General features: G+C 32.7%; 2 protein-coding genes across 4 annotated transcripts; one reads left to right on the top strand and one right to left on the bottom strand.

Annotated features, from left to right (window-relative positions):
- The first annotated feature begins 2078 nt into the window (after nt 1-2078).
- LOC112695611 (serine/threonine-protein kinase haspin homolog) lies at nt 2079-7024 on the top strand. The gene is made up of 14 exons (XM_025748016.3): nt 2079-2282; nt 2396-2488; nt 2570-2660; nt 2769-3349; nt 3633-3756; nt 3917-4026; nt 4341-4452; nt 4755-4847; nt 4945-5006; nt 5098-5228; nt 5315-5385; nt 5465-5517; nt 6219-6285; nt 6635-7024. Exons 1-14 carry the CDS (start codon nt 2116-2118, stop codon nt 6761-6763), a joined length of 1884 nt encoding a protein of 627 aa, XP_025603801.1. The 5' UTR covers nt 2079-2115; the 3' UTR covers nt 6764-7024.
- Nucleotides 7025-9980: 2956 nt separating this feature from the next.
- LOC112695613 (zeaxanthin epoxidase, chloroplastic) lies at nt 9981-11973 on the bottom strand. 3 transcript variants are annotated; one of them, XR_011862099.1, is made up of 7 exons: nt 11628-11725; nt 11308-11353; nt 11105-11169; nt 10612-10656; nt 10451-10539; nt 10276-10360; nt 9981-10117 (listed from the first exon to the last, which is right to left on the bottom strand). XR_011862099.1 is itself a non-coding variant. In XM_029298828.2 (5 exons), the coding sequence occupies exons 2-5, from the start codon at nt 11666-11668 to the stop codon at nt 10791-10793; spliced, it is 273 nt and encodes a 90-aa protein (XP_029154661.1). In that variant the 5' UTR covers nt 11669-11731; nt 11846-11973. The 3 variants fall into 3 exon arrangements, 1 of the variants encoding a protein (XP_029154661.1); XR_011862098.1 differs by having other exon boundaries at nt 10276-10539; XM_029298828.2 differs by lacking the exons at nt 9981-10117; nt 10276-10360; nt 10451-10539; nt 10612-10656 and adding exons at nt 10791-10911; nt 11846-11973 and having other exon boundaries at nt 11628-11731.
- Between the last annotated feature and the right edge of the window lie 2384 nt (nt 11974-14357).

Genomic DNA, 14357 nt, shown 5'->3' on the forward strand with positions numbered 1-14357 from the left:
AAAAAGCTATCTTTTAAAAGTTAACTTTTATAAGCTACTTTTAAAAAGTAAAAGCTTTACCAAACTAAGCCTAAGTATGGAGTGCTGCACACCTTGTGAATTCGTTAAATCTAAACTCTTCATTTGTTATATTTTATTTGAATGGGTTGGATTTTAAAAGATAACCTATTAATCAGGTTAATCATTTTTACAAGTTTTAGAATTTTTTTATAAGTCTTAGATATTGGACTGAAGTTTAAAATAAAAAAATAGTATATAAATATTAAAAACAATATGTCTGTAAAAAAAATTATTAGACTTTAAAATTAAAATAAATAATACATTAAAAATAAGTTAAAAATTCATGTACTAAATCTAAAAAAAATTTAAATAATATTAAAATTTAAATAAATTTTATTTTGTGTGAAATAAAATTATAATATTGAATATAAACACAATGATAAAAAATTGTGTTATATATATATTTTATGTATATAATATTAAAATTTAAATAAATTTTGTTTGATGTGAAATAAAATTATAATATTAAATATAAACACAATGATAAAATTTTTTGTGTTATATATATATATATAATTTTATTTTGTGAGAAACAAAATTAAAACATTAAATATGAATAGAATAATAAAAGATTTTGTATTATATTAATTTAATTAAAAAAACCATATATATAACATAAAAAGCAAACAAACATATAATAATTTTATTTTGTGCGAAACAAAAATTTATATAATTTTTTATTAACAATTTTATTGAAATATATCATTTTACTATATTTATAATATATTATTTGGGATAATTATATTATTTTAGTTAATATATTATTTAAAAAAATATTTAAAATTTATTATTTTGTATTAAGAATATTATTAAAAATATATTGTTAGTTTTTCTTAAAATAATACTTTTTTTCTTTGGTTCAAATACTATGACAATAAAATTTTTTTACGTAACTGTGTTTACTCAATAAATATTATATTCATTTATTTCTATATAGTATGTAAGATAAATAATTAATGTTTAAAAAAGTTAATAAGAAAAAGAAGTATTCTTTTTTTTTACCAACCTTTAGGTGAATATAGAGATTATGTCATTTGAATTATAACTCGTTAACAAAGAAAGAAATACTCTTAATTATATTTAAATAGAATAATTATTTATTAGGCTCATTCTTATACAAATAAAAAATTTTCTTAGTTTTATATCTGTAATATTTTATACCAATTAGTTTAAAATTTAATTATTTTTTGAATAAATTAATAAAAAATAATACAAATAATTGTTTAAATAAAATTATATTTTAATTTTTCATTCTATTACGTACAAGTTGAGGATAATTTGAAATAAAAGATAATGGACTTGTTATAACTGTCATGTATTTTGTGCTTTGACTGCGTCATCATCTGAGAATCATGGCGCCTTCATGGAGATCAGTTCTTCTACAGAATCAGTTTGGAGTTAGCCAACTAGCAGCAGCCACAGACAGCGTCTTCCTTTTCTATGGCAACAATTTTTTCGGCTTTGAAGGTCTATTTATGGTAGAGGTGGAATGGAGTGGGTTCAAGAGCGTCAAAATCTGTGGCTAGACAGAACAATAGTAAAAACACCTGCTAGTAAACAAAACAGTGAAAATATTTGAAGACATCACATCAACAATAACGTAACAGAAGAATTCGATTAAATTTTTCTGAGTATTTTTTGTTAGTGTCAGTTTGTTTGTTCACCCATAACAAAAAAAATAATAACAATAATAAATAAATTTAATTTACCTGATCACTTTTGATAATAAGTTAACTTTTAAAGAGTGCTGCACTCCCTACTTTACTTGGAGTGCACTAGCTTTCGCCGTCTATTTAAGGTGGTTAAAACTTAAAACAGACAAATCCATGGAATAAGGCAATAACCTATTTTGACAACTCTATTTTATATTATAAGAATTTTATTAGCTCTTTAATTGGGCCTTATGGCACGCATTCGTAGTATCCAGTAGCCCAATCTAAATTATCACAGGCCCAATAACAGGTGAAGAAAAACATAAAAGAGGTTCCCGCCAAGGTAGAGATTTTAAACTGGGTATGTTGTCTGCAAAATTGAAGTGTTTGTGGAACGCTAAGAATGAGCATGATGGGTTCCAATTCCAAAGCAGCAGGTTCTCACTCTCACTGCTCTTCAGCTTCCATTGATATATGGTCTGAAATCCTTGCCACTGAAACCCTAAGCCCTCACCAACACCAACAAATCAATGTCGTTTATCGCAAAAGAAACCCTCCCCGCAACAACTCGTATGCGACTCTCCCCCCTCTCTCTCTCTCTCTCTATCTACCATTTCTCTCTCTCTCTTTTTTTTTACTTCTTTTTTTTTGCGGGAAACTGTTATGACTTTCCATTTCCACAGAAAGCATTCTGATCCCGCATGGCCGCCGCCAAGCCGGGTGAGTCTGGCTGATCCCAACAAACGAGTTAGTTGGAACCGTTCCCTCTCCACCAGGTTCATTCTCAAATTTCACCTTCATTTCTTTCAGATTTCTTTTTCTGTTTCGGTTTCATTATCTAATTCGTTCGTTAACAGGGGAAGGACGAGTATTGCAGTTGGTGCTTGCATGGTTTATCAGCCTCAGTTGAAGCAAGACAAAAACAAAGGCAGACCCGCTCTTCCAAAGGTCTCTCACTCTTAAACTTTGTTCCCCAATTACTTTATAAATTTCCTGTAATTTGGAACAATAAGTTAGTAGGATTAGATGATGACATGCAAAGTGATGTGTGGATAGGGAAAACATGTGAAACCTCTGAATTTTGAAAAGGAGAAACAGTACTTTCAAGAGGTTGATGCTTTTGAGTTATTAGAAGAGAGTCCCTCTCCAAAGAAGGTTGGCACATGGACCATACCTGAAGAGGCTCCATTACCTGCTGTGTGCGCCAGGTTAGAGAGATGGTTGCACTCCAGAAGGTTAAAGCCAAGCTGCGGCCCCTCCAGCACACTCTCTAAGATAATGGATACTCCGGCCACTGGTTCTCAAATCACCCATGATGTTGGCATCAATTCTGCGATCTTGGAAACATTGGAAAGAACGGTGGCGAAGAATTCACATCTGGATACCATTCAAGCTGGTGGCAAAAGAGGTTTGCTTGATGGGATTCCTCTTGAGGGGACCCTCGATTTGCAAATTGATCATAATATGATGATAGATGAGAGTGATGGAGGATGCGAAGACATTGATCTTGCTGTTAAGAAACTCTCTCTGACTTCAACTTCATCTTCATTAGATGACGGCCATATCAGTCCATTTTCTGCTTTATTGTCAATTTGCGGACAGTCTGCACCTTCCTTGTTGGGCGATGTGTTATCTTGGTAATAATTTTGTTTCTTCTTTACTTATACTGTGAAGTGTATGTGATTGGTTTGAACTATTTCTGTTACTTTGTAGCATTAGACTAGATTTTTTAGTTGCACATTGCCTGTTAAACTGGTTTATTTTTTGTTTCATGGTCACATGGAATGAATCTGAGCTTGTTTTACATTTTCATGATCATAAGTCCGTGACTTCAATCCCGTTGGAGTTGTTTAGTATAATTTTATGCTTCTATGTCCTCACATTAATGAGGCCATAGCTTTTTTTTCTCTTTTTCCCCAGTTACTCAGAAACTATCGTAAAAATTGGCGAAGGAACATATGGAGAGGCTTTTAAGGTTGGCGGTTATGTCTGCAAAATAGTTCCTTTTGATGGGGACTTCAGGGTAAATGGGGAAATCCAAAAGGTAACCAAAGCATTTTTCTTCTCTTTTTCCTTTCCGGGTGCTATTTGTCTTATGTGATCATGTTTGCGTGTTACCTTATTTAAATTGAACTGATGTGGATACTTTGTTCATAGATAGATTAATAATAATATGATAATGTACTGGCTTTTTCGTGCTACAGAGATCCGAAGAACTGCTTGAGGAAGTGCTTCTCTGCAAAACTCTCAATCAATTGAGAGGAAATGAAGGTGACTCTGATAATTTATGCAGGACATTCATTCAATCACTAGAGTGAGTGTCTGACTTTAATAACTTTTACGTACTGCTTAAAAACATAGGAAAACTTAGTTATGATTAATAACATAGTTTCATTTGTCTTCTTATCTATCAATCTTACCCACTGAACCCTATTGTTTTGAGTTTTCTAATTTTGGATTAGAACTTTTTTGGTCATCTTGTCATCTTAAAAAGTAGAATCACCAATGGTTGGTGGGATCAGGCTGTTAGGCCTAGCTTAAATAATGTCCGACATCCACATCAGACAAATTTCTACTCGTGCGATAAGTACTTGTATCTCAGCAATCTATGCTCTCTCTTCTGTGTAGATTTAAAGTATGCCAAGGTCCTTATGACGCGACACTAATTCAAGCATGGGAAGCTTGGGATGAGAAACGTGGTTCAGAGAATGATCATCCAAAAGATTTCCCAGAGAAACAGGTACATTTTTTGACTTTGTTGATGATGGACTTATGTTAATTTCTAATTTATTTATATTGATATATTTCTGCATACGTAGAATGACGAGTTTTAGAAGCTATCAGTCTCTTCGGCGAAACAAAGAGTAGCTAATAGCAGATACCATGATCTTTGATTGATAATTAACTAGTTTTTCTCCATGCATTCAATTGACAGATTAAGTGCGTCTATCAGTATTATGTCACAAACAAGAGTAGTTACATTTTATTGAATGACTATGTATATGCTCAATAGTCAATACACTAACATATTCTTTCATATAGTGTTACGTGGTCTTTGTTCAAGAACATGGTGGCAAGGATCTTGAAAGTTTTGTACTTCTTAATTATGAGGAGGCAAGGACTTTACTGGTTCAGGTACACTTCAATTGTTGCTGGTAATATATATTCAGTGCTTCCAGCTTGTTGAAGGATTATTAATTCTTAGATTGCTAATTCTCATAATCCAATACAGGCTATAGCTGGGCTTGCTGTGGCCGAGTCTGCATATGAGTTTGAACATCGAGATCTTCACTGGTGGGATCTTCATATACTGACATTTTTCTGCAATAATCTCGTTAGTATATGTAGTATTATGTACTAATTTATGAATATCATTTCTGCTCAGGGGAAATATACTTGTTAGCCGAAGTGATTCTGTAACGTTGCAGTTCACTCTTGATGGCAAGGATATGTTTGTTAAAACTTTTGGGTTGTTGATATCAATTATTGACTTTACTCTGTCAAGAATAAACACAGGTGAATATCGGAAATCTTGCCTTTAACATGTTCTGTGGACCTTAAATTCGTTGCTCACTTTTATTTACTATATCCTTTACACACAGGTGATCGAATACTGTATTTAGACCTTTCCTCAGATCCTGACCTGTTTAAAGGTCCAAAAGGAGACAAGCAGGTAATAAGTAATTTTTTATTGAAGTCATGCTTCCATTAGTCCCATGTGATTGCACAATGATGCTAAGTATCATATGCAGTCAGAAACGTATCGGAGGATGAGGGAGGTAACAGAAGATTGTTGGGAAGGAAGGTAATATTCACATACTTATTTTTTCTTTATATTTAGCTAAAAGATTTTCAACTCTATTTGAACTTGCTTTTGAAGGAATGCTGAGATAAGTTTATTACAGGTTCAAAATCTGTGATAGTATTTATTATTATTTCGTTTTTTTTGTTGGTTGGGGGGGGGGGGGGGGGTATGGTTTATGGTGTCCATGTGATTGTAGAATGAGTGACCAATGAAGCATGTCAACTGTTCCAGTAGTACCAAAAGAGACCGAGACGAAAGTAGGAGTGTTTAGTTTGGTTACATTACATGTGTGATGTGAATAATCACTGATGGATGAGAGTTAAAGCTTGTTATGATGCTTCATGCAAAAGTAGGTTTTAAAAAGGTGCTTGTGTGTAAAATACATGTTTGTAGAACTTTGGCCAAAAGTGATCATTGTACAAATGTGATGCATTTTTAGTTCTACGATCATTCCTTTTAAACCAAAAGTTTATTATTAACCCTTCTTTGCACTCCACCAGTGAGGAGATTTGACTGTATAGTATGCATGTAAAAATTATTACGTGCAATTCAACCCATTTAAGTCTGCTTTTCTGTTTTAATTATTGGATCTGATGTTAATTTGGCGTACTCTTGACGTTAATATTGACATGGAAGTTCCAATTTCTTGCATTGCTTTTTATTTTGCATACCCTTAAATATTTGTTTTTGCAATTTCGCAGTTTCCCTAGAACGAATGTGTTGTGGGTGCTCTACTTAGTGGACATACTCCTCCTGAAGAAATCATTTGTAAGCCTTCTCTCTGCTTTTTTAAGATAGTGCCTCCTTTGAATATTGTCTGTGGTTATGATTCTCGTGGAATTGTCTTTTTCAGTTTTATATTAAACATTTTAATTCTTACTCTACTTGTTGTCTTCCATTGTGTTCTATTCGTTCAGAGTGTAGTTCAATAGCTCCATCTAATAATGAGAAAGTCCTCTTTTTTATAAACACACGATTCACTGTTTTTCACATACTAATTTGGCTCTTTTAGGTGGTCACAATTCACAAACATTTTGGTCCTAAATTTGTTAAAAATTGTCAAATGAGAAAGACTAAACGTTTGGAAAAGCAGTATGATGCGTTATGTTTATTGTAGGAACGTACTCCAAGGGATGAAAGAGAGCTACGCTCCTTGAAGAAACGTCTAGAAAGGTATAACTCAGCCAAGGAAGCTATTCTTGATCCCTTTTTCAATGACTTGTTCGTTGAACAATGCAACAAGTGAAGTATATATATAGCAGATGGAAAAAGAGGTAATGCTCGCTCGCATTGAGAATTTTGCTTTTGCGAAGTGAAACTATAATTAATTATGTAGATTGGTATCTGATATAACGAACTAGTATTGCATATGGAAAATCACTAAACTTGAACGTTGAAGGCCACCCACCTTTTAGTGAGTGATATTCCTTTCACTGCATATCTGTATAGAGTTTATAGACTGATTATTTAAACATGTATAACGAGAAACAAAACTAGCTACACCATACATTGATCGCGTTGAAAGAAACGCATACTATAATATGATTCATATACTAAATAAATAAATAAAATGAACTTACGAATATAATTAAGCTACGTCATTGGAAAACTGTAATCATTACCTAATAACATACGCAACGTTTTCAATATCCAGAAAAGTTTACGTCATTGTCTTACGAATTAGATTCGGATATTAATTAAAGTTAATATTTAATTTAAAATTTATTTACGGACTATTTTATTATATTGTAATTTTCTCAACAGAGAACTTAGTGTTTTGTTGATACCAATTTTCAAAAGACGTTAAAAATAATCATTTTCTTTTTCGTGGACATTTATTTTTGTTTATTTGTCCGATGCATTAAACTATTAATCCGTTCTCGTTCTGCCGAATTGTCTTTTTCTCTCAAGTTCCTGTTATGTGGTTCAGTATGGGGCCCTTAGACCATGGTGCTTTGCTTTCGGCATGCGATCTAGTCAGACAGACAAATGAGATTATTCCATAGGTTGCGCCCACTCACCCATATTTGTCCATTGATACAGATTGTTTTCGAATAAAATAAGGGTTTAATTCTGATGCATTTAAAGTGTAAAGTCGCATAATCACATCTATTTTTTTAGATGATTATTTATGCGATTATTGTAAAAAATAGTTGTTTTTATTAATGTGGAATTACGTATTTAAATGTACATATAAAATTATTTTATACTAATAACATTTTAATTGAATTGAATATAATGTAGGAGTTATGTATAAGAAATATTTTTGTATATTTGCAGCCAATTTTAGTATAAAACTAAGAAATTTATGTATATTGTTAAGAATTTTTAGTGTATTTATACTGATAAAATTTTGCATAATTTAAAATTCTTCTTTTTCTCCCTCATTTTCTGTTATTTCTTTTTTTTTCATCATCATCACCATCTTTTTTTATTTATCTTTTTTTCTTGTTTTACCTTTTCAAGTTTTTTCTTGTTTTATTCTCTTAACAAGAATAAAAACAAAAAAATCAAAAAGAAAAAAAACATATAATGCTACAAAATTACTTGGAAGAGAATAAATTCACATTCATTCAACTAAAAAAAAGAAAGAAATAAAAAAAAGAAGAAATGTAGCATTGAAAAAAATATTTGTGTATTTGTATCAAATTTCGGTGTAAAACTACCACATTTATATATATTGTTAAGAATTTTTGGTGTATTTGTACTGATAAATTTTGTATAATTTAAAACTCTTTTTCTTCCTCATCTTTTGCTACTTCTTCTTCTTCATATTATTTCATTTTCTCATAATTTTTTTTCGAATTCAACTTTGAAACTTCCTTTATTTTTTACGGCGATTTTGAGAGATTTTGATTCTTGTTTGAATTTTCAGCGTTGTGATTTGTCATAAAGGTTTTCGCGCTACTCGAGTTGAAAAAGTGCGTGTTTACATGCAATCTAAATTGAGGTTGTTTTTATTAGATTTGGGCCAACTTGTATGAATTTATATGTCAAAAAGACTTGTATGTATAAGAGACTGTTAATATAAATGGGCCCATTTTTACTATTTGTACCAATAAATTAATGCCACTTAAGATTGGATACCTTACCCTCAAAATAACTATGAGTGTTGGAGAATTCACCCAATTTTTATGCGTAAATTCTAAATTTATGTTAACCAAAATCTCAAATTATTATGTTGTACATGGTGTTTGAGAAAGCTAAGGGCGGCAAACTCTTTGTAAACGCCAAGAATGTCAAGCGTGTGTGTGCACATTGGATTGTGACTATACATTTTTCATAAATTCTTTGTGAAATCTTCCACCATTCTTCTTTTCTTATGATATATCAATGCTGTTATTTTGTTTAATTTGTCACCTACTTAGACTATTTTAATTAGTGTAATAGTATGTAATTGTAGTTACTAATTACATTTTTCATACTATAGTTTTGTTTCTTTGTTCATTTTAATTTGAAGGAGCAGCCTTGGGTATATGCTGGTCAATGTCAACGCATAATAGATCAATTTAAGAGCAACATTATTGAATTTTAAGTACTTTTGATGTGTAACCATCGAGGGGCCAATTCCATTGCCATTGATTAATTAATTAACAGCGTCTACGCTAGATAGCTTTCCCAAAACATTCGGCTTCGTCCATTCCTATAGCAACACAAGGTATCACTTCATAGCCACATAGGCACCCCCAATGCAATAATTTAAGATTCCATTAAATAAGCACCAATACTACTATTTGTTTATTTATTTTTGTTTACATTTACTTCATATGTTGGGACTGGTCTAAGTAGAAATTATAAGTGGTATGGACATGTCACTATTGGTTTGCAGATCTTTAAATTTACCGAAAAGAGAAGAGTTTGTGAGGCTCAACATTCACCTGAGACCTGACATACACCCACACTCTGACTGTGAGCTTCAGAGAATGATTGTTGTTAGAAAACTTAAAAAACCTTATGATTCTGTATTTTCAAACATAAATTTAAGTAATAAGTATACAATAATGTTATATTTATTCGTTTATTAGTAATAAGTAATATGTATACAATCATGATTCTGTATTTTCAAACATAAAATTAAGCATTGTAATTATTAGTACCCAACCCGTTTATTCAAGTGAAATATAATCCTGCTTTAATTTTATACAATAAGTACGATAAAAAATAATAATAATAAACAACGACATCTCATCTCATGCATGGTACTACATGTGTCTCTATTCAATTATGGTATGTGAAACTTACTCGCAAGATTTGCTCATGATATAAGAAACAATTATATTGCCGACAAAAGTAAGTTGAGGAACCATGCATACTTGAAACACAAGAAGAAATCAATCCACAAGAGTAAAAAGATATCTATCACAATTTAATTTTTCTTTCCTCGTATCAAGTAATTTTGTATAATTTATTTCTGTAAATGACAATCAAAAGAGTTGTTTGTAGCATTTTCATGTTCATATCCTAATTAATTAACATGAACATGTTATAAACATAGATATGTATTTGTATATAAACAGAATCATACTTGTTGGTATATTGGCGCCCCTTCGTTTTGGGACGCTCTTGGAGTAGAGCTTATCACTTTAACCCGAAATGAAGCCTGCAAATTTGAAGCATGAACAATGTAGTCAAAATCAAGTGTGTATGAGTATTAATGTATTATTAGCTCAATAGTTCAGTGTAAATAATGCAATTACTTCTTAAGGCATTTATTTATAGTATAATCTACAACAGAACGTAGGTATCATTATTGATCACCTTTTGTGAACCAAAATCAATCACATCCGATGGGCGCACACGAGCTTGATCATTTGGAGGTATCCGGTATCACCTTCCTTCATTGCTGAAATTATTATGGCATTTATACAAATTGAATTGGATTTAGATTTTCAAGAACTTCAAACTTAATAACCTCAAGTTTGTTTTACTTAACTTAGTGATCCAGGTGCCATGAACACTACGCAGATCGGTCAAGAAAAATGCACCGTCCTTATGGTGAAATTGAGCATGCATCTCAGAGACCTTATAGACAGAAGCTTGGTTGGTCATTTTCAAGATCATTGTATTAATTCAGTTCATGAAAAATTCTGTTACCTCAGGTAAGGGTTTTGCAATTGAAATGCCCGGGTAATCTTCTTTCTGCGAAAACATATTATATCTTTGAAACCACATGCAAAATGTGTTAGGTACATACACCGTCACATCCTAATTAATTGTTTCCTCTGTTGTCCAGAATCCAATGCATAGTAAGTACATTTCATAATTATTAGCCTCTAAATTATAGAGAAGATGGAAATGAAAGCATAACCGATTATGCAGGGTTCCATCTCATCTTGAATTAAACTTATGGGATTCAAATAACCTCCTTCATCTCCGCATGGTAATAAAAACCACCTATAAATCAGTAACAGTTGTTGTTAACTGCCTAAATGATGAAAAGGGAGCTAACTTCCTCTGTTCCTATCCTCCATTCTTCACAGACTTCTACTTTATCTATTTACCATAACTGGAATCAGGTTCTTAGTTATGAGACCAATGTGCTAAGCATGATATTAGTAAATAAATTCATATGGGGTCATAGACTTACTCTCCATTAATAGTACGCTCAAGAGCATCATCCTCTACGAACCATGTGTGTAACTGGTCATTTGCCTTCATACATAACCAAATCAAATGCCTATTAGAATCCATACCACAATCTGATAGACATAATCAATAGAATAGTCTAGGTGTGTCATTAATTTCTTCTTAGTAACAAAGTATAAAGGAAACTGTATTTGAGTGGCATACTTTGTCTGAGAGCCTGCAACATACGGGTCTACCTTCAAGCTTGGAGCTGCAAAAGTAGCATCATCTTCATGTTGCAAATAAATGATAAAAGAAAAATTGCAAGACATGTTTCAATTCTTATTGTCTCCAAACAAAACCTGAAAATTACTTTTCAGTATTATCAATTTCTTCAACTTGCACCCTTTTCAAAGTAATCCTTTGTCTCATATTTTATCTTGAATGAGTGGACTGGATTGGAGAAAGAACAACTCCAGGTATAACAACGATGGAAAAGAAACTAATGACAAATTACGCAAAGAAATGTATGCTTTCCTTATTACCTATTGCCACCTAACACCCAACTCAACATCATAGGCATCATCTTCTGAATGAAAAACCTTCCTCCAACTCTTCCTGGGTGTGGTATCCGATATTTGCTCAAAAACTGCAGTGTGGGTATTAAGGGTATGAACCAATGATAAGGGTTAATTAGTTAAGATAAGAGTGTTAGCTTTATGTATAAATAGGAGTAGTTTGTATCTCTGTAAAGTTAACTCACACAAAGGAATAAACTTCAGTTTAGTCTTCTTCCTCTCTTGCTTTGCTCATCACATGGTATCAAGAGCCAGATCTTGAATCCTCTTGATATCCCCCCCCCCCCTTCTCCCATTTATCCATTCTTGCTTCTTTTGTTCGGTCTTCTTCGTTCTTCCTTTCTCTCAATCATGGCACTGATTGTTGCTGGGAATCAATCTACCAAACCAGCTCTTGTTCCTATTTCTGAGAAACTTGAACATAACAACTTCAGCACATTGGGTCACATGGTGTGGCTAACAATCCAGACTCTGGGAATGGAGCATCACCTTGACCCTTCAAAAATTCCTGCGCGGTATGGATCTCCCAAATCAAAGCCCGATGCTGCTGCAAAATCAACTGAGGCACCTACAGATTCATCCTCTTTGCAAGATCAACCTCAAGAAACTACCGAATACAAGGAATGGCGCCAAAATGATTTGGCTTTAACCACTTGGCTCCTTGCCTCCATTGGAACTACATTCAAGAACAAGATTCTTAATTGTCAAAGATTTTATGAAGCCTGGAATATAATCATCAATCATTTCAATACAACATCAAAAACAAAGGTTCAAAGCCTCAAATCACAGCTAAAATCAGTAAAGAAGACAGGTACCATTACTGATTATTTGGCAAAAATTAGAAATCTGGTTGATTCACTGTTTGCAATTGGTTATGAGTTACAAGAAGATGATCATATTCAAGCAATCATGGATGGATTGCCTGAAGATTACAGTGGTTATATCACATCTGTTATGTCTCAAATGGGTACTTTTTCGGTTAGTGAAGCCGAATGACCGAATCCTTCCTTTTTGCATATGAAGATATGCTTGAGATATTCAAAAGTCCCTCTAATGGTATTGCCATTGCGAATCTCTCTCAATCCTTCTTGACTGGAAATGGTAGAGGTGGTGGAGCTAGAAGACCAAGAGGAGGTCGATTTCAGGGAGGTGGAAGATCATCATTTTGGAATGCACCAAGACCACAATGTCTGATTTGTGGTATACCAGGCCATGTAGCTTGGAACTGTTTTTACCATTTTGATCAACAATTCCAACCGGGTTCAACCTCTTCAGGCTATTCTCGACAGATACCTTATTCAAGCAGCATCCCTCCACCTCCATCTTCCTCATTCCATCAACCTAGAGCTCTCCTCACGGCACCACCATCATCCCTTTCTGATTCATTGTGGCTGCCAGATTAAGGTGCTAGTCACCATGTTACTAATAATGCCTCAAATTTGCTATCCTCCTCACACAGCAACTCAGATTCAGATCAACTATTTGTAGGTAATTTCAAAGGTATCTCTATTCAAAATCAAGGCTCCTCTATTTTAGCTGATAAAAATAATCTTGTTTCTTTTAAATTGTTGAATCTTTTACATGTGCCTGAAATAACTCAATCTTCCAAGTGTTTCAAGATTTGCTGAAGATAACCATGTCTTTTTTGAGTTTTGGCCTAAACATTGTATTGTTCGTGATCAGGATTCCAGGGACATTCTCCTACAAGGCAAATCTAACAATGGAATTTATGTCATTGATTAACTTGTTATACCAAAATCTGTTCCTACTAAAAATGCTGATAAGTGTTTGTTGTTTTCTGTGAATTCTAATAATTGTAATTCTTCATTTTCTTTTGTGAATTATAATGCTTGTGCACAACAAAATGACGACAAAGCTGTTTTAGCAGCCTCTTGTAATTTAGACCAAATTGTGAAATGCAATAATAGCAATTCTGAAAAGAACACTTCTTTAATTTCTTGCAAATCTAAATTAAATTCCCTTAATTTAACTGATAAGCACCCATTATGTCTTGATTCTGATTCTATTATTTCTAAACACAATCATATTACTCCATCATGGTTATATGTTGGCTCTAGTACTAATTCTTTAAATCATTCCAGATCTAAATCTAATTCTTGTAATTCCAAAGCTATATACAAGTGTGATCAGCATGTGAATTTCAATAATCATAATAATAATAACTCATTCTGCCCTGTGTCTAAATGTGTTACTCCTATTCTTACTCTTTGCAAGTCTGATTCCGGTTTACCTAATATCAATGATTCATCTAAATATGCTTTATTAACTAATAAACAAAATTATAACCCAATAGAACTATGGCATAGAAGACTTGGCCACACAGCTGTACCTGTTATAAGAGTTCTTTATGAATGTAATTACCAATGATAAGGGTTAGTTAGTTAAGATAAGAGTGTTAGCTTTATGTATAAATAGGAGTAGTTTGTATCTCTGTAAAGTTAACTCACACAAAGGAGTAGTTTGTATCTCTATAAAGTTTTTATGATTAACCATTATTTTCAAAAGCCTTATATTCAAATCAACAAAATTATGTGTTTCCATCTTATTAGATATGAGTGTGTCCGATACCTCAAGGTTAATGTCAATCTTAGATCCTGATTTTATACTTTGTTCCCAAGCATTGTCCAACTCCCAAGCAAGTTGATAGCCATCCGGTAACAATATGATAAGCCAGAC

The sequence above is a fragment of the Arachis hypogaea genome, chromosome 6 (assembly GCF_003086295.3).
Source record: "Arachis hypogaea cultivar Tifrunner chromosome 6, arahy.Tifrunner.gnm2.J5K5, whole genome shotgun sequence".
Classification (NCBI taxonomy): Eukaryota; Viridiplantae; Streptophyta; class Magnoliopsida; order Fabales; family Fabaceae; genus Arachis; species Arachis hypogaea.

Coding starts and splice junctions, on each gene's coding strand:
- LOC112695613 (XM_029298828.2), bottom strand. CDS start 11,668: ATGATGCCTATGATGTTGAGTTGGGTGTTAGGTGGCAATAG. Junction 11,354..11,627: donor TGGGTGTTAGGTGGCAATAG/GTAATAAGGAAA, acceptor CTACTTTTGCAG/CTCCAAGCTTGAAGGTAGAC. Junction 10,912..11,104: donor GAGCGTACTATTAATGGAGA/GTAAGTCTATGA, acceptor ACTGATTTATAG/GTGGTTTTTATTACCATGCG.
- LOC112695611 (XM_025748016.3), top strand. CDS start 2,116: ATGAGCATGATGGGTTCCAATTCCAAAGCAGCAGGTTCTCACTCTCAC. Junction 3,757..3,916: donor TAAATGGGGAAATCCAAAAG/GTAACCAAAGCA, acceptor TTCGTGCTACAG/AGATCCGAAGAACTGCTTGA. Junction 5,229..5,314: donor TCTGTCAAGAATAAACACAG/GTGAATATCGGA, acceptor CTTTACACACAG/GTGATCGAATACTGTATTTA.